At 40.6% G+C, this 19,709-nt stretch overlaps 1 protein-coding gene across 11 annotated transcripts in view; it reads right to left on the bottom strand.

The window, feature by feature from the left end:
• CACNA1D (calcium voltage-gated channel subunit alpha1 D) overlaps nucleotides 1-16,853 on the bottom strand; it is a 171,437-nt gene extending 154,584 nt beyond the window's left edge. For 7 of the 11 annotated variants that reach the window (XM_068201774.1, XM_068201768.1, XM_068201771.1 and 4 more), the window contains exons 1-3: nucleotides 14,974-15,082; nucleotides 12,822-13,140; nucleotides 10,266-10,371 (exon numbers count right to left, since the gene is read on the bottom strand). In XM_068201774.1, the coding sequence (XP_068057875.1) occupies nucleotides 10,266-10,371; nucleotides 12,822-13,140; nucleotides 14,974-15,025 (477 nt within the window). In that variant the 5' untranslated portion in view covers nucleotides 15,026-15,082. Of the gene's footprint in view, nucleotides 1-10,265; nucleotides 10,372-12,821; nucleotides 13,141-14,973; nucleotides 15,101-15,217; nucleotides 15,604-16,712 lie in introns of those variants that run through there. The other 4 variants (XM_068201775.1, XM_068201780.1, XM_068201770.1 and 1 more) reach the window with 4 other exon arrangements.
• Between the last annotated feature and the right edge of the window lie 2,856 nt (nucleotides 16,854-19,709).

Genomic DNA, 19,709 nt, shown 5'->3' with positions numbered 1-19,709 from the left:
CATGCATTTTTCATCCACACTGATACACACTCTGAGCCATGCAGTGCTTAGGGAAAACAGAGATGTGGGAAGCAGTCCCACAACAGGAGACAAAGTCCTTTAGTAAAGTCACAAGTCTAACACGTGCTGACAGGCCAGGTCTGTGCATGCTCAGTCTACCTGGGCTCGATCTGCTTTAACTGTGGGTGCTAAGACTGCAAAGCCTCCAGCAAGTTCCTGAGTTCAGGGTAAGATCTTCTTACAGCATTAGGAATGCAGATGGCACACGTGCCCAGCTTAAGGTGGGCTTGCACCACCCATGACCACACTGACACACAGCTGCAGCACCTGGCCAGCAAAACAACACGGCCTTTGCCAAAAACATGGTTTAGTGACTTTCACTTCAACGAGATTTTCTTAAGTATAATTAAACAAACTGTGAAATATTTTAAGTACCATTCAATTTGGTACCAGAATGGAGAAAAGCTTTCTGGTCTACACTGTGCCTTGAGAATTAGAGCAGCTGAGGCACCTCAACAGGACCAACAAAGCCAGTCACAGACTTTGTACCTGGAACTATTCATCTCTAGCTTTCAAACTAGAAAGCATCATTTAATACCATGAGACTTGTAGGTACAGTTCAGTTAAACATTGTTACTTTTTATCACTGAATTTTTCATTTTGTTTTTTTGAAGTCAGTCTTGTCAAGAGATTTTGAGACCTTATTTTAATAAACATACAAGATGTACGTAATTTTGTGGGTTCCTTTCTTTCAGATTTTTCCTTTTCTATAGCAAGAAATACTTTATGAGATAAAGTTACTTGAACTCAGAACTAAGTATTCTTGTGATGAAGATAAGCATATAATCACTTAAAAATCATTTCATGATGAATAACATTAATGCCACATATCATTGGTATGTGTTTTAATGGATTCTGGATGAATACATGAAAAGAATCAGCAATGGCATCATAATAAATCCAACAGAGTGAAAACTGCACTAACAAAATGTCTGATCAACATAATACAGCTTTGGGGTATTTGCTACTCAGTTCCTTGGAAGGACTGCGTTGGTCTGATTAGCTGAGCTGCAGAAGTCTTGCTGGAGGCTGCTGCACTCTGCAGCCACCGTCAGCAACCCAGAGAAGTATAATTATCAAACTACTGAACCTTATTAACAAACACTTCTCATGCTCATATTGTTACACTGTAAAGAGATTTCCTTTGTGCTGAACAAATGTAAGCAGCTCTGTGGGCTCCTTTGTGCCACTGGGTCTCCCACAAGATTTTGCTGAAATGCTGCCTGGTAGCTCTGCACAACATACATAAGCTGTCAGGTGTGATTAAATCCAACATATCACCTGGTTTGTATGACAAGAGAAAAGGACAACTAAAACACCTGGGCAAGTGAATCTTTGGGCTGAACTATTTCCCTCAAACTAATATTTGATATATCTTAATTACTGAAAAATTTGCAACAAAAATAAATCTGAAGACTAAATTCTGAGTTTCTGCATGTTCTTTGTCTACTGTGATCCCTTCACCTTTACTAACCCACACAGACCATGGCTTGTATTATGTGATTTACCACACTAGCAAATAGCAAGATGCAGGTCCTTAATAACAGCATCACCCAAAGGTAGAGAATTCCACAAGATTGCAAACTGTTAACAGATCTCTACCCGCTTGAATAATGATCAGGGGGAAAGCAATTTTAACAGCAACAGACTTAGACACAGCCCAAACTTCTAGCCATGCATCTAAACCAAAAAGGTACTGGCACAATACCTTTTAAGAAGAGGGGTGGGGAACAATCTTGATACATAACTAAACAAATCCATGCAAATCTATCTGCCAATCATTTCAAAGTTTAATCAATCCCCAAAAACATGGAAAAGTCAAATTATGTATCATGGTCAGCATGCTGACTTCATTGAAATTCACAGAATTATGAGCATACATTTCAAATCTTTAAATAAAGTTTGTTTCAAATGCTGAAGTCAAGCACCTACATTTCTGAGAAATACCACACTGTTCAATAAAAGCATTCTTCAAAAAACAATGGAACTCTAAAAGCCCTTTTCTTCAAAGTAACCATGAAAAAAAATCACAAACAATTGTAAGCGGCTAATTGGTTTTAATCAAGTGAGTTTTATACAAGCAGAAACAACACTCAGTCTCAATCTCTTCTGAAGCAGGCAGTGGGGGGAAAATACAATGATATTCAATTTGCAATTCATTAAATGAAAATGTTATCACAAATGATTACACAATGACCAAAAAAAAGCCACTTCCATCCTAATTAATATTCTCCCACTATCACAATATATTCATTTAGCCTTTCTTTGTGGCCCTATTCTTACAGATGGTCCTGCAAAACAAAGGTTTTGGTGCATGACAGAAGGATAAACAAATCTGAGTTCTTGCAAAATGAATGGCAAACCAAATCACACATTCAATTAACCATGACCAAAAACAGTTTGTCATTAAAGCTCACCAGATTAGAAACTGCATTTCAGTTGATTTAACAGCTACATGAATCTTTTGAAATACTCCGGGACCAGCTTTCTGAAAGCACACAGAATTATTCCAGTTCTGTTCAAATTAAGCAAGCCATCCTTGACCAGCACTTTCAAAAACCATGGATCCCAACTCTGGTATTCCAAGACACAGCGCTCACACGCAAACCATGGTAAAAACAAACACTGTTCTCAAAGCCTAATATACATCTGATCTGAAGATCTTTTTAAAAGAAAGTAAACAGCCATACTCTGCATAACCTGGAGTTTTAAAAGAGGGTTTATAGAAAAAAATCTAAGTAATATTTATGGCAATCTGCATTTGGTGTGGCATTAATACATTGCAACATGGAAAGCTTCTCAGTTCTACGGTGTTCGGTTTTTGAGTAGAACTTCCAGAAGCAGCTTTCAGGGTTTCCTTTAGCATAGCAGCTATTGTCGAGGAATAAAACCAGTATCTTGTTAGGCCTGCATACTCAATATTGGAGTAAACAAGTAATTCACATGCCTTACATAAAATCAGTAAACTAGTTTTATCACCAGGATTTTTCATGAGTTTTTTCAGAGTATTTCAAAATCTATTTTTACTCTATTCTAACAGTTTGCATATAAAGTACAAACTTCTCCCACTCAAATCCTCAATTTATATTTCAATTACAGCTATTTTAATATCAAATCTAACTACTTTCCCCACTGATCACTCAAATGATACAGCAACTAATATGACTGGGCTATGTTTTTAAATTAACAGGTTTACTTTTATTACAATCAGTCTATAATTAAATATTTCACAGGCATATCTTCATCAAGCAAGGAGTAAGGGGAAAAGAGTGGGGACTCACTGCTCTCCCCATAAAGAAACCCAAAAAAACCCAGTTTTCTCTACCAGTGCAGCACTACTCTGTTTGGGAGACTGGCTTGAGGCTATAATAGAAAAAGAACTCTTTCTGGTGTATGCTCTCTCCCCAGGCAGTTTGCCAGAAGTGCACTACCAGCAAACCTCTTTAAGGAGAGACAAGCCCTTAGTTGGAATTCCTCAGAGAAATAAGCTTGCAACTTTGAACATGGAAAAAACATTTCCTTTCAAATGGGAATGATTAAGTACATCTTTTTGTCAGACCTTCTGGTCTGGACAACCAAGGAGCTCTCTCTTGCATTTAAAAAAAAAAAAAAAAAAAAAAAAAAAAAAAAAGTAGTGCCGTTATCTGGAATCTGTAACATCAAAACGCAGCTCTTCACACATCCTTATATTCCAAACAGACATTTTAGGATCCAGCTACTACAGCACAGATTAAGTTGTACTGGGACACACAAAACAAATTAAAGAGGAACAAGGACTTGACTGTGTTATTCCCACACCTCTACAAACCCAAAAGACCTTTCTGCCAGTTGGAAATTGCCAGCCATCCTGGTGACAGCTTTTCTTTGGGAATGTCCCTCTTCCTACACCAGAATGAAATAAAATTTCTGTTTCATTCACAGCTAGAGATGGACTTGACACATGCAATTACACTTACCAGAAAAAATTCAAGAGCTATGTCATATTACTGGGGTAGTGCACAGACCTTACTGCAGGGTAAAGTGGGACTAAAACACTAACTCAGAATTTTCATGTTTTGCAGAGGTGTGCATTACAATACAAAGGGGAAGAAAATTTCTAAATTCAAAATCTGCATTGAAAAAAAATCAAAGTAATCCATAATAATTAGTTAATGCATATTACTGAAGTTTTGGGCTGACAGTAATATTAAACAAAAAATTGAAATTGAAATAGGAAGATAGGAACAAGTACTAAATTACAATATTTTTTAATAATCCCCTTGCAGAAATGTCAACTATTAAATTCTTGCAATTGTGCAAAGGTTATTGATGCATTCTCGTTCACCTAATAACCATGAAATAACTTTATTATTAATTTTCAGAAAGATAAGGCATGTTGTTCTTTTAGTTAAACAGTTATTTCATGGGTTTTTTGAACAAGAAAATACATGTCAGGGTATCAATGTACATGAAAAATAGCAAAAAAACATTATCAGAACTATCCCACAGAGCATTTGCATATAGACAAAAAAACTGACCCAAGTCTCCTAATTTTAATGTACAAGGATTTTTTTTCAAAATTGAGCCAATGACATTCTCACAGACCCCTCCTACTCAGACATGTAAATACATTTCACTGACTTGAATCGATGCACAATGTAAAATTCCTGTGGTGTATCAGTTACAATTAGATCCTATATGTTTGAATCTTTTTCAGATTAAACTATGATATTTTCTCTTACAACACATTAATCTGGTAGCTTTGCTAAGTAGACATAAGTCATTATAAAGTCTCCACCATGTTTTCCCAAGCAAAGTGAATTATTTTCAGTAGAGTCCAAATTATCTTACATCTTTCCTCAAAAGTTTACTTGGGTGGCTTTTATGCCAGCTAACAGGGACATTAGGAGAGCACATTAGCTAAGAATCCAAAGATAGAAAAATATCAGACACAGTATCAAAAAGTTATTTAGATTGGAAGATTTTTCTAAGTGAGTAGAAAGAGAGCCAGGCCTTAAAGACCCTTGAGCTGAAAAAGTAAACATAGCAAAGACAGTAGATAAACACAGAAATCCTTCTAAAATACAACATTGAACACTTAGCAGTTAAACAAAAAATCTTTAGAATTATTTACTAAATGAGATTGAAATTTATAGAATTTTACAACAATATTTTCAGATAATCTCCTTATAAAGGACAACTGGGTGCGAGGTAAAAACCAACAACCCCTTCAATGGATGGATTAATTAGTCATGTGGCCCCAGAACTGAATGAGTCATCGAGTTGCTAATGAGATAAGGACAGGAAGCTTGACACCTCTAAGTCAAGAGTTCAGCCGGTTCTTCTCAGAGTACTCTCCTGCTGTGCCCTGGATTGAAGGCACAACACTGGCTTTCCTCCTGCTGAAGGGACTCAAAGAGCCACGTAAAGCTACTTAGAGAGGAAATCTTTGCCTGAAAGTAGGACACAAACATTGCCTTCTCTAGCCGTGTCCCCCACTACGGCTCTCCCAGGCGCAGCCCCTGGGATACAGAAGAGGCATCCAGGACCATCAGCACTGCCCTGCAAGCACAGGCTGAGACAGCATTCAGCACCGAGCCTCACTCAGAGGGTTCCCACAGACAGTGCCACTCTGACAAGGCTGAAGAATCCTGTTATCAGGGGTACAGAGGCTTTAATTAACATTAGGGGCCCTTTGTGCTCTTCACTCACGGGACTTGCTGGAATTTACACAGCCGGGTCTCCCACCCTTGACTCTGCTGTCAATCTCTTCTCAAGTAGAGCAGTGTCACCACACAAACCTTGGGGGTCTAGTCACAAGAGATACAGTGCAACCAAAGATTCAACTCAAACCTCAGGGATGTCATTTTCAGCGACTCTGGATGGATGGATGCTTTCTGGTTGTTCATATTTACTTATTAAAAAGAAAGAAAGGAAGAGAATACCTAGCAGTATCTTGACCATGGCCAAAATCCATTGTATTGTGCTGGTCTGTCTGCACATGATAAAGAAACTTGCTCAGTGCAAGTTGGGCAATAAGAAAGGCAGCAGGAGGCAAAGCACAGAACAGAACATGGGACACCAGGAAGATAAATTGAGGCAGGGGAAGGAGATAGAGAAAAGCATGCTGTACAAGAGGACAAACAGAAGAGAAAACATAGAGGGAAGCCAGAGGGTAGAGGCAAAAAATAGCAAGAAAGAAATGAGTGGGAAGACAAAAGACATGAAGGGAAACAACATACCACAGGTGAGGAGAAAAGGGAAAAGACAGAAACAGAAATTAAATATACATACAGGAAGCCCTTTCTGCTAGAAACTGCTTCTTATCAAGCTCAGACAAGAAACACTTTCAAAAAGAAGAGCTCAATCAAGCATGGAAAGTTCAGATCACCTGAAACTTCTTAAGGCAGATGAAAGAAACTACCTTAAATTATGAAGCAGGATTTCATCCCAAAGTACATTGCCTCTGCTCTGCTCTAACAGAAAACTTCTCAGTTCCATAATAGTTTCACCCATCTACTTGGAGAAGAACAGGGCCCACTTGTGTCAATGATTAGGGACTAATTGTTAATGAAGTAGAATTCTGGCTTAAGTTCATCACTCTGTACTGCAGTCCATGCAATACACACAGCCATGAGAGAACTACTCCAGTTAAAATACAGAAAAGAGGATCCCCTCCTCCTGCTTCTCCTGGCACACAAAGACACATCAAGGTGTTTTAGACAAAGGATTACACAAAATTTCCCACAGAACACAGGGCTGTAACACTTGGTAAGCGGTCAAGCAGAGCCCAGTCTGAATTTGATTCTGACTTCTGCTTTGTTTGAATGCATTGTTTTGTATCACTCACTACTCACAGCTCTTTCCTGACAGAGGTTAATTATGACCATGAATCCACTGAGCAAGCAGGTTAGTGTAGTGCACCCTTTATCTCAGAGACTGGCAAAAAGGCCAAACAAATTCAGAACACAAAAAGACATACCAAAAAAAAACCCCTAATAATTAAAGGGACTCCTATTCCTACAACATCATTGCTTACCATTACCATCTGCTTAATTTAGTCACCAATACACTGAAAACTTTTTCTTGCTTCCCTCAATTATCATAAATATCACACAGCACGCTGCTGGCTCTGTCACGAAAACATCAGTAATCAGAGCTTGCAAATCAAAGACAAGTGACCAACACAGAAACATACAGCTGAACCATCCTTGCACCATCAGTTTTCTATAGTCTACTGTTCCAAAAGGAAGGGTTTGGAACCCTCTCACAGACCTTTATCTTAAGATATTTAGGAGTAGACTCATTCCCAAGAATAAATGATACCCAAGATACAGCCTATCTTGAAAAACTATGTAAGTAAGTATGTATCCTTTTGATTTACTATTCCTCTTAAGACACATATACCTGTTTCCTAAAATGTTTGTTATATATTTGGTTATAAAATTCATTTTGCCATTACTACTGCAACATATAAGTGACTTTGTGTTGGTTAGGCACCCCACATGGAAGCATTAACGAGAAAGGGAGAACATGGCTCACTCACAACCAGAGTTCAGGTGGTGGATACAGGGTCAGTGTTTCACTGGCTCAGCCACAGCCAAAGGCAGACTCAGAAACCTTCTCAGGTTTCTTTTATAAGTCTTGAAAACTCCATCATACAGACTCTGCTTTCTAACCTCCCACCACAGAGAGGAGTGAACACCTGCTCTGCACATATATCTTTGCACTGAGGTTGCCACTGCAAACTTTCCAAGTCATAAAGGATGAACACTTGGCCTGCTCAAATTCTCACATATTTACCTTCTCATGAGCCTATCCAAAAATGGACGAGCTTACATTTCTAGTTCCCACTTACCAGTGTTCCACTGTTTTTTTCTGAGGCTGATTACAAATTACATCTATTTCGTGTTCACAGAAAAACCCCACGTGTATAAATACTTCATTTTTCTGTTTACAAATTCAAAAAAAAAAAAAAAAAAGCCAGTTCATAGCTGATGGAAAGCAAATAATCTGTTCAATTCAGTGTACCAACACAGAGAACCAAGCTAGATATAATATCAATATGCAAACTAAAATTTATGAAGAGGAACTTGAATTAGAGCCAAAGTGGGGTCTCCAAGCAAGAGCAGAATGCAGGGCTCAGGTCAGGCATCCATGTCTGCATTCAGGGAGCCAAGATCCTACCAAACCTATAAGGTTCAAGGATGATGAAGATTTGGTCTGTTCACAAACCAGACAAAAGGTCTGAACATTTTTAACAGAATAATCCCTACTGCCATTGTAAGTCCTCTCTCCAACACTTATTGACACAAGCACCTCAAGCAGGAGGAAACACAGGATCCAGCAGGTTCCCAAGCAAGCCTGAAGATTTCTCACTCAGCTCTCCCACTATATTCCCTCACAGTGCACCTGGATCCACACTAACCAAGGAAAATTGTCAGTGAAAGACCAGAGGAGAAACATGAACCCAGACCCCTGAGTAACATATTTCAAGGTGGAGAACTTCCATCATAGGAAAAGCCAATGCTGCTCGTGACAGAACTATTTATTTTATTAGAATGAACACACAGGATATGTCTGTGAGCTCCCTTATTGAGTTTAAATCTATCCCAGCAGCTCAAAGTACACTGCCAATATAAATTCTGTTATTTAAGCAAACTTAGTGGACTGACTCAAATTCAGGATAAACAGGATGCAAATTTAAATGAGAATTTGAGATCACTTAAAGGCCAAGTAAACTTTCTATACATGTAATTGGAGGGGTTCAAGAGCCCTTCTTCTTAAAATAGATAAGGTTTAAGAATCTCTTACTAAAAGAAAAAAAAAATACACCAATTATCATTCCCTAGACTAGCCTGGCCACATCAAATAAAAAAACAGAAATCATCAGGGATGAAAATGTCCATTGTCTTTCTAAACATTAGCATGTTATAGAATTGAAATTGGGTCAGAAACACCAGACAGTAACCTAACAAAACTAATGCCAGAAACATTTTTCAGAATTATTAGCCTCTGACACAAGTAACTACTTTACCCTTTTCATGTAATGCTTTCTGAAATTAGTTATTAGCAGATCTCGGGGTGGACTGACAGCTATGGAGATTTGTGCCCTGAATTTCCCAGGGGAAAAAAAGAAAGCCTGTTGGTTGGCTGGATAAACAGCTGCATAACTCTTTCTTTACACTGGCCTGAATTATTCTGCCTTTCATCAGCAATTTTTATTGTCCACATTTACTTAATTGCAATTTTTTAAAAAGTCATCTGGACAAAATTATTACTTTTAGAAAGATAAACATATACGTACCACAAATTACACAAATGTTCATAAAATAGAAGACCTCAACCCTAATTTTCCAGGTAAATGAATACAAAATTATTTACTTCTTGGTACTCAATTCTTTATTTCATGAACTTCCTTTCCCATCCAAAGAGTCATATGCAGATTATGAGTGCACAAGACCACTCCGCTATTTCAAGATAGACTTTAATATAAACAACAAAATCATTGCAAGGTAATTCAATATTACCATTGAGTGACAGTCTTTGTAAGTTTTAAAGAGTTTTTTAAAATTTGTTTCCACTTTATCTTTTCAAGTACAGTCCTAGTATACTATTTTCAACCCAAGAAATACATCTCTACACTTACATCACTTACTGCAATACCATCCCTTTTTTGAAAGATCATTTATACCAGCAGTGACCGCTTTGAAAATTCACATTGATGTTCTTATCACTTTAAAATTTTTAATGCAAAATTTCCCACCATCGTCTCATTTAAAATTAAAATACCCAGTAAAATAAACAGCCAAATAACATCACTAAAACCTGCAAACAGAGGAAACAAGTACACTAGGAAAGGCAGTAAACATTCAAGTCAGAAACAGTAGCAGCTAGTAAATATATCTAATCAATATAAGCAATAGAAACAAATTAAAACTTTGATGCCACACAAATATATGGACACACACAACATATTAATGCACATTTCTCTCTAAAGAATTTTATTGATAAAAAAACCCTCATTTTGAACACATGACAAAGTAACACTTAATACTGGGTGTGGGGGAAAAACCAAAAAGCAATTCCATATCAATTTTTTATATCACTATATACCAATTCCTTTACTGAAATTACCTATATTTGGTGCAGTCTCAAATACTAGCAGTTAATCACGTTAAAAGCACAGCAAACAAACATAAAAGAAAAAATTCAAGTGTACTTACCAAATTATGATTAGTTGAATTAGAATCATCTTCTGGGAATGGGATGTAAACAGCTAAGGCCACACAATTGGCAAAAATAGACAGTAGTATAAATATGTCAAATGGTCTGGAAAATCTTGTTAAGGAACTCATGATTTATAAGTATCTGCAAACTTTTATGTCTAGCTCACCTTTCAGCATCAACAATACAAGTAAAACAAGTCTTCGCTTTAAGGCACTCTTTTGACTGATATCTCTGACAAACACTCCATCACCTTTAGTTATAGCACTATATATACCATATTATTTTCCATCACAATGATCTTTCAACGTCCTCTTCCTTTTGAAAAGAGTGAAAACTATTACTCATGCTGTCACAGAGCACTTTACATTAAATTCCAAAGATGAGTATAATTATCCACTCTTAATTCAACATGCAGGTCATCATAATGGGCAAGGAATAATCATGGAGCTGTTCTGTCCTCATGTCTAGGTCTCATAAATATACATTTGTCCAAAGGAGGAAAACCATTGGAAATACAATTCATAGTAGAATATGAGAAAGTTTGCCAGAAACCCACAACTGTTCTCTTACAGGAGAGCTAGAAAGCTGTGCAATCAACACAGGAAAGTTCTGAGCCACTTGTCTCAGACAAGCCACTTGTCTCTGACAGTTGTATTCCTGAATCCTGGCTTTGGCCAAAACAGATGAAAGTTTAGGTGACTTGAGTAGAAAATAGAATGTTGTGGCAGGCTTGGCAGCCACAAAAAGAGAGGCTACAAACCCCCCTCTCCCCCCCGTCAACAGCGTGGATTGCATCTCTACTTTCTATACTAGGGCTGGACAACAGCAGTGGGAATCTGGAGATATCTTCTGTCTTCCAGAAAAAAAAATTTCTTCTTTTTCTTAAAATTCATGCGTATGAAGTTCATCCTTCAGTTCGTCATTGATTTTCCTTTTTAATGAGGCATTTTACTATTCTCAATGACCAGAAACATGGAAACAAGATGAACCTATCTAGAAGTTTGAAAAAGAAGTACTTGGACCTCAGCTACAATTTTTAGCATCCTTTGATGCACAACTTCTGGATATGTTTGCATAAAAGTTCAATAAAAGACTGGGATAAGAGTACTAAATAGATTCAAAAGCACATTTTTGCCAGTTTAAAAAGTTCCCTGGGGAAAATAAAAAAAGTCCTACAAAGTCCATATGTCCTATAAGATGCATTAAATTTTGTTTGCTGACCTATTAAAAGTTTGTCACCTTGAGGGCCACTTTTACATCCACAAAGCAGATCAACATGAACAGCTGCTACATTGTATACAAAATAAAGTTACAACAGCATTTTCTAGACTGGAGTGAGCAATTGATACCATCACAAGACTGACAATCTTGTTTTATGATGTGGTGCTGCTGGGACAAATTCTCGCTGAGTTATTCCACTCCAGATCCATAGTAATTTCATTTACCTGACCTTAGCCAAGGAGAGGCCAATTTACTGAAATTAGTTGGACTTCTACCAGTTTAAATGAAAGAAGAAGCCATTTCACTATCTTTAATTTGCCATTGAATTTTGTACAAAGAACTGAGAAACATCAACCCTATAAATGAGTAACAGCTCTTATTGCCAGGTTGCCTGTTCTGTTTATAGTAACAAATTGAGTTTTACTTCAGTAATCTACTGTCTTGAACAGCTGTTTCCCATTACAGGGATGTTGCCATGGCTAATAGGCTAACATTTTTCTCCTTGTACCCCAGCAAAACTATTTTCTATTTCAAAGCTTTTCTTGGTAATTAAATAATATACCAAACCAACACGCTATCCGTTCTGCCAGGGAAATGTACATATTTCCACATCATAACCAGTGAAATAAAGGAAAAGCCATTCCTCCCATCACACAGGTCATCATGAGCACAAGGCAGCATCTCTCATCTCCCATCTAGATGTACATACTTTCAAATATGTTTGGTGGTAGACATAAGTTGTACAAGCTCAGAAGATTATTATATTTCAGACACTTGTACATACTTAGAACATTTCCTTGGCTTAAGTAAAAACCTTATCTGCTTTTAGTACTGGGAAAACAATCTTTTTAAAAAGACTTCTACATCTGACTCATTTACCCTAATGTCAGTACCCCAAATTGCAATATGGAAGATATAGGTTTGACATCTTTGGCCATCTCCCTAACACTGGATGGCTAAATACATTCCCATCCATTCTTCCTTATTTGGAAAGGCAACAAATGCAATGCAGAGATTTGCTGGAATGTGATGTTAGCTTGAAAATGTTCCCCCAACTTCTCCCAAAAAAAAAGGAACAGCTATGAGCTCACCTCTGACTTTGAGCTACCTACTTCAGTAAATGATATTCTGTGTCAATACGACACAAGAGACTATCTTTAACAGCAACTGAAGCCAAATTAACTCCCATTGACATTAATGACAGTTACCCACACATACAAGTGATGTAACATGTAAGTTTGTGATGCTTTAAGAGATTCTGTAAAACAATCCCCTTTATATGATCAGAAAATGTAAAAATAATTTAAAAAGCAAACTACAAAAAAGGATACTTCCATTCTACTAGACTAATGCAGGCTCTTCGTATTGGATTGTTGAGGGATAAACAGAAAAGGGCACGGGGTGGCCGACTATTGGACGTATTACCCTGTTTTTTGCTCTTGGCATATTGCTGGCGTTTTCTTTGGGACAGAGATCCTACAGGCTGGGCTGTGGTGGTACTCATGTTTTGGGCAGCCTTTGCTTGTCTAGCAGCATCGATTGCAGCTTGCCAAGATAGAACAGTTTGCTTGGATGGTGCTGAACTGTTTGACTGAATAGCTGGTCCGTCACCAGGGAGAGGAATCCTGGTGCTACTTGCATAGTTCACCTCTGTGGGACAAAAGAAAAAAGTACTCGGTTATAATTGCTTTACACTAAAATGGGTCTCATCCAAAAAGATTGTTTTAAGACCTCCTGGCAGTGTGATGTTTCCATTACCTACACAGAAACATATGCATACACTTGTGCTGTGGTATATACAATTGAACAGTAGAAAATATGCTCAGGAATCAGTTTTACAACTGCAAGACTGATGTAAGTATTGAGACACAAGCACTTCACATTTTGATTCTTCCACTTACAATGTCTTTTTCTAACTGGATGGAATAACTCGTGTTTATTCAGTAAACCATACCTACCCTTTAAGATCAAGTTTGCTGTAGCACCTCTGCATTAACTACTCTCTCAATTTATTTTGGTCAAAAGAATAGTCATTCCAAATTCTTACACACTGTTCAATTAAGAATAAGCAGCAAGGTAGAGGGGGAAGTTCTGTAAGCAAGTTAAATCTTGCCCTGCTTTGCATTCTCAAAGAAAAATGCGTGGATGCCTCCCACAAGTGAAGATCCAATACTGTCTGTGATAAACACGTTCATAAAGCTCTGCTATCTTGTGCACAAGGAATCACAACCACGAACCCACTGTAAAAGGATAAGCTCTGGTTCTATAAAAGGATGGTGTTTGGTTTTGCTTCTTCATGAGAATTTAAAAAATAAACTGCACCTTCCAAATAATAATCGAGTGCTCTTTATGCAGATGACAGCAAAGAGGCAAAACACCACCTCCTCGCAAGGATCCTTCCTCGCGAGCTCTTTGACTAGCGCAACAGTCTACTCCTACATGCACCTGTAGGAAGGAGAGGCTCCTGAGTGCGATTCAAAACTTGATGCCTGGGAGGGGAAAAAAATGGAGGAACGGCACAATATACGTGTTGGGAATTCGGGCTGGAGATGACTGTGAAACGGATCTACCCAGGCAGGGGAGGAAAAAATCGCTCCCCGTCAAGCAGCGGAGAGGCAGGGAAAGCAGTGCCCTCCTGCTCCAGACGGCGGGCACAGACCACGGGAGCGCCGCGAACGCGCGTGGACGCGGACGAGGCCGGCGCCGGCCCCCGCTCCGGGGGCGCGGGAGCCCTAAGATGGCTCCCCGGGATGGCGGCGGGGAGTGGGGGGGTCACGGCGGGGCCCCCACGGAGCTGCCGCGGCGAGCGGCACCGGCGCGGCGAGCGCTGGCCAGCGGCGGCGCATCAACAGCTGGGTGACACGGGGGGCAGAGCCGCCGCGGGGGCAAAGGTGGCACATCTACCTCCAACATTTTCCCAAAGCATCCCTGCTTCCCCCTCCCGCCCCCTCTTTTTTTTTTTTTTTCCTCCCCCAGATATAAATGCAATGGCACAGCCATCTCCCCCGCCTTCCGCCTGCCCTTCGGGATGCCATGAAACGTGGCTCGGCGCAAATAAACCACCCACCTACTCATCTATCTATATAGCCATCGTCTTTTTAAATGGATGCTTGAAAGGGAAACAAAGCCCGGGTGACTGCGTTCCTCGGGGGCAACACTAACTTGCTGCTGATTGAGGAGGGAGGAATCATTTATAAACAACAGCGGGGGCTGTGGCAGCGCCGGAGCCCGTCGGCGGAGCGGATTAGCGGCGCGGAGCCCCGCGTCTCGCCCCCGTGCGCCCCGCCGGGCAGGGGCCGAGCGCACCGCCCTGCCCTCGGCCCCGCCGCACTGCCGCCCGGCGCGGGGCAGCCCCCGGGAGCCACAACTCCGGGCACGTTCAGCCCCGGTTACACATGCATAAGGCAAACGCAGCCCCAGCCGCGTCCTCCCGCAGCTGATATTAATGGCCCCAGGACAAGGGACAGACGCGCATAAATCCACTCGCACGTTGGTCACACGCCGAGGGCAGCACCTCGTCCCGCCTTCGCCTCATCCCCTGCCCTTCGCGGTCCCTCCTCGAGCACAGCCGCTCATTCCTTTCCCATACCAAACCAACCCCATCTTCAACCCCTTCCCTAATCCCCCCAATCCCCGACTCCCAAATCCCTCATAAATCCTCCCCCGCCCCCACCCTCCCCTCAGCCCCAAGCACGCCGCTGCCCTTGGTGGGCGCCCCGGCTCTTACCTTCAGGCTGCTGCTCGGGCTGCGGCTGCTGGTGCATTTTTCTCACTTTCTCCAGCGTGTGAGAGGAAAATGAAAAAACAAAAAAGGGCAGAGACGCCCCTCAACCCCACCCCGAGCCAGGTGCGCGTTGCCCCTGCGCTACCCGCTACCCGACCCCCATGGTAGTGACTAGAGACGTGCGAGGGGCTGCTGCTGCTCCTCCTCCTCCTGCCGCTGCTGCTTCGCCGCTGCCAAATCCCTCCGAGTTTGGGCCAACATGACACTCACATCCGGGTGACACGGGATCTCTCCATCCCTAGCAACCCGGCTGCTGCTGCCGCCGCCGGCTCCTGGGTCCCCTCCTGCCGCTGCTGCCTGTTCCCCGGTCCCCCTCCTCCCGCCGCCGCCTGCTCCGCCTCGGCCCCCTCCTCCCGCCGCCGCTGCCGCCGCCCGCCCGCCCGCTCGCAGTCCCCCTCCTCCCGCCGCCGCGGGCTTTAACTCCCTCGCTGCTGCCACCGCCGTCACCGACACCTGCTGCTGCGGCCGGGCGGGGGCGCGGAGCCGCTCCGATCGCCCGGAGCTCCGGCACCGCAAACAGACCCGCGCCCGCCGCCGCCTTAACCCCGTCACAGCCGCACCTGCTGCGGCCAGAGCCCCCGTGCTGCCCCAGCCCCCTGCCCAGGGCAGGGACAGCCACAACGCCCGGCGCACCGACCTCGGCGGCTCTAGCGCCTCCCTCTCCCCGCGCTCCGGGCACCGCGTCCCCTCTCCTGGCGGCTCAAGGCTCTCCGGCCGCTCCGTCCCTGCCCGCACCCTCTGCCCTCACCTCCAGGAAAACTCCCGAGTTTTCCCAGCGTCGAGCTCTCCGCTGACCTGTTGAAATGCTGTCATTCTGACTTCAAGCTAACATAGGATCTTCTTCAAGCTAACATAGGATCTTCAAAGTTTATCCAAGTAAATAAACTGACTTGGGGAAAAAATCATTTTGACGTTACCTTCCACTGCAGAACCCTCAAACATTCATTTAGGTTTTGTCTCATTGGTGATGAAGCTACCCCAGAAGCGCCGTGCACTGATACACATGCCTGGAGGGACCGTGAGCTGCTACCACAAAGGAGCAAGCTCGGGACAGCCACCTTCCCTTACGGCAAAGCAGCGCTTCAATCACAACAAAAAGTGATTAGTTAAGTCCAGTAGGAATTATAGACATAAATTCCAATTTGAAATGGATCCTGATGCTTCAAATTACAGTTTGTTTTCTCTGCAATGAACGTTTCCCCATATTTTTAAAGAGTATTTCAAGCCACAGTCAAACTCGGTGGGTGTGAACTCTTATCTTTAACAAAAAGTGTTAAGAAAACTTTTCCATTAAACTATTTCTACTACACCTTTCCTCTGCCCCTTTTGTATTCATGTACCTACCCACTCTTTCATCCATTCTTCATCCACAACTATCTCCATCTAATTAATAATAAATAACATCTACAGACAGTAATTAGAAGAAGAGCAATAATACCTTAATACTGCTGATATTCTCCAGGGATCCAGTGAAGAATGCCCAGCCAGCAGCTTTATAAGAAGCTCTCCATTAGGTAAAGCCCATCCTTTTTGGCTTTACCTTTGTTAATTAAATAATTTAAAAAAAAAAATATATATATATATATATATCAGAAAGGCTGATTTAGGGAGCAGCCTTCCACAGATGCTTCTTAACCTTGGGTTCAGAGCGTCCTCTTTTCCAGTTTTCTGACCTGACTGGCTCAGCTGTTGCAGGTTTGGTTGATTTGGGAAGGCACCACACCCTCTTCACAGGTGTCATTACAGTGCAGGTGTTTCCAGTTTAAACAGTCTTAATGTACTTAGGTACTTGCCTTACATGTCCAGAAATTAACTAGGACTTCTCAACAGTCAGATATTTGGGTGTCAAAATTGCTTGGTAGATTTTTTAAAAGTATCTAAATCAAGATTAGTTGCCTAACAACCACTGCAGGCACTGAAGAAGGCACCTCATGTGCTTAGCAGGAGTTAATGCCTACCCCAAGTACCTAAGAAGTATCTTGGCAAAGCTGGACTCCAGCATCCAAATATTATTTTTTTTTAAATTAGGTTCATTTATTTAAGCACTGAGGCTCTACTGAGAAATTCACATCTGATAAAGCCTGGGTCTAACACAAAAAAAACCATCAGCTGATTCCCTTGCAAATGTTTTCATAAATTTCCTGATCTTGGCCTCACCAATGTCTATTTTCTAACCCTCAGTCCTTATAATGACCACAACAATATGTACTGAAAGTTATCACATACTCCTCAAAATCAATAAAACCATGAAACAGAGAAAAAAATTCACAGTTGGTCCAAACTTGTAAGCATATAGTTGTGCATATTTCAAAAGCTAACTGTCCCTTTATTGGTAGATCAAATTACCTACTATATTTTCAAAACAAAATTAGAGCTAAAAAGGAAATGCAAGTCTGTTTAGAAAAATTTGAAGAAGTATTCAGGAGCATTGATAGTCTTTAGTTACAAAAGTGCTAATTACTGAAGACATCAATTCTTCTCTGAACAGCTGTTTTCCCTTCTTCTAGAAACTGGTGTCCAGTTGCTCCCCCTAAGACTGCTTCACTTTTCTGTCACTTTGATATTGGTTTCTCACTCCTGAATGAAATGGCCAGCATTCCGTGGATGTTTTAGAATATGTCCCAGCTACTATGACAAGTGATGGCATTTTGAATGGAAATAACCATTGTCCAAAGAAAGAAATATGGATGTTCCCATGGGTCATACCTCTGTGCCACACCATGCTCAGTGTACTTCATTTATATGTTATAGATTGGTAGAGCAGGGAGTAGATTCATTCAATATTATAATATGTTTATTGCAGATTTCCCGCTAAATTACCATCATTCCCCTCTTGATAACATTTACTGCTTCTCAGGGATTTATTCTGTCTAAGGGAAAGAGGTGGATGAAGAAATTGACTCTTAGGGACATCATAGGAGCAGAGCTCATTAAGAATTTCGGGGTGTTGTGCAGAAGGATAAACCTGCTTAACCAAAACTTCAGCCACTATGAACTCATGGAGTGGAGCACAGCTGTACTGTGAAGGAGATCATTGCAGGAAGCAAAACCAAATCCAGTTGCAGTGCATGTGGGAGGAATTTACGTAACAAACACGTAATTTTATAAAAAATGGGAAGCTACAGAAGTAGCCTCATCCTTAACAAGGAAGGGATTCTCACTCATGCGGGTTAATCCATTATTAATTCTAATAGTCCAGCTGAAGTTATTACTATGCTAATATATACGAAACTATTACTATCCTTATTCATGGAGGGAATATTTTAAGGAAGCATGGCTATGTTGCAAATAAGGATTTTCAGGATTAATTCTTGACAATGTTATGCATTTCCTTTTAATTTTGTCTATATTTTTAGTTGCAGGCTCTCTTCTTGTCTAAAGACTTACATTTTCATTCTTCTCATCTAAAGTATTATGGTACTACAGTTTGAATTTGAAGATCTAGTTCAAATTTTTATCTAAAAAAGACCATGATGAAATTTAAATATGTCCATATATTGTTTATGTCAGATCAGTGAATATCACAATTTTGATGTCACTGTGAGTAAGGGTGACTCTTTAAAGAACTTAAAATAGCACATTGTTATTGAGGATGTAGTTTATATAGACAAATATAAAAAGTACAGACTTCTGAAAACCCATTAACTTGAATCTCAAAAGTAGATAAAAATGTACATAAATGGATTTTAAAATACATTAATCCACTATAGGATAAAAATAATGAGAAGGAGGCTTAATTGTCCTTGTTATTTACCTTATCCACACTTGAGATTTAATAGGAAAAAGAACTTTCAAGAGGATATAACACTGAATATTTATATGTCCTCTGCAAGAATAGTCTTTTATGGTTTTACATCATTGGGTTTTCTCATTAATTTGCATGAGCAAAGTATCCTGATACTAAGCATAATTTTTATTTTCTTCTCTCCTATTTAGCACTTTAAAAAAAAATCCAGATACAAGAAACCTGCCACACTGAGGTCTTGCCATGTAATCATTTGCATATAAGCTCACCAGAAATACAAATTTTTGAAAGGTGAATATAAATGAAGTGAGTAAGACTACTTGAGTCTTGCTGGAGATTTAGCTCTATATTTTGTGAAAAAATCTCTTTGTGAAAGCTTGTACAAAGACAGGGAGAGTGAGAGGGAGTGAGGGAGAAGAAGGGAAGGAAGGAGGGAAGGCAGCAGGATGCACGATTAATGCTCTTTTCATTTGTTTGCCTGGACTGAAGCTTCAAGTGGATTAAAGAAATGGGTGATGCTCTCCAGTATTGCTTACCATCTCAGCAAAAGTCCAATTTATTTTTTCCATCCTCTCTGCAGAACTTCATAGAATGGTACCCAGATAGCAAGGAACAACTGCAAACATGGCTTTGAATTAAACATTTCTTTTATATATGTCTATAAAAGACATACAGTCTGCAACTACATTT

Source organism: Anomalospiza imberbis, chromosome 11, assembly GCF_031753505.1.
Source record: "Anomalospiza imberbis isolate Cuckoo-Finch-1a 21T00152 chromosome 11, ASM3175350v1, whole genome shotgun sequence".
In the NCBI taxonomy this organism is placed as follows: domain Eukaryota; kingdom Metazoa; phylum Chordata; class Aves; order Passeriformes; family Viduidae; genus Anomalospiza; species Anomalospiza imberbis.
Note: the sequence above shows the minus strand (reverse complement) of the source record. Positions and strands in the feature narration are given on the sequence as shown.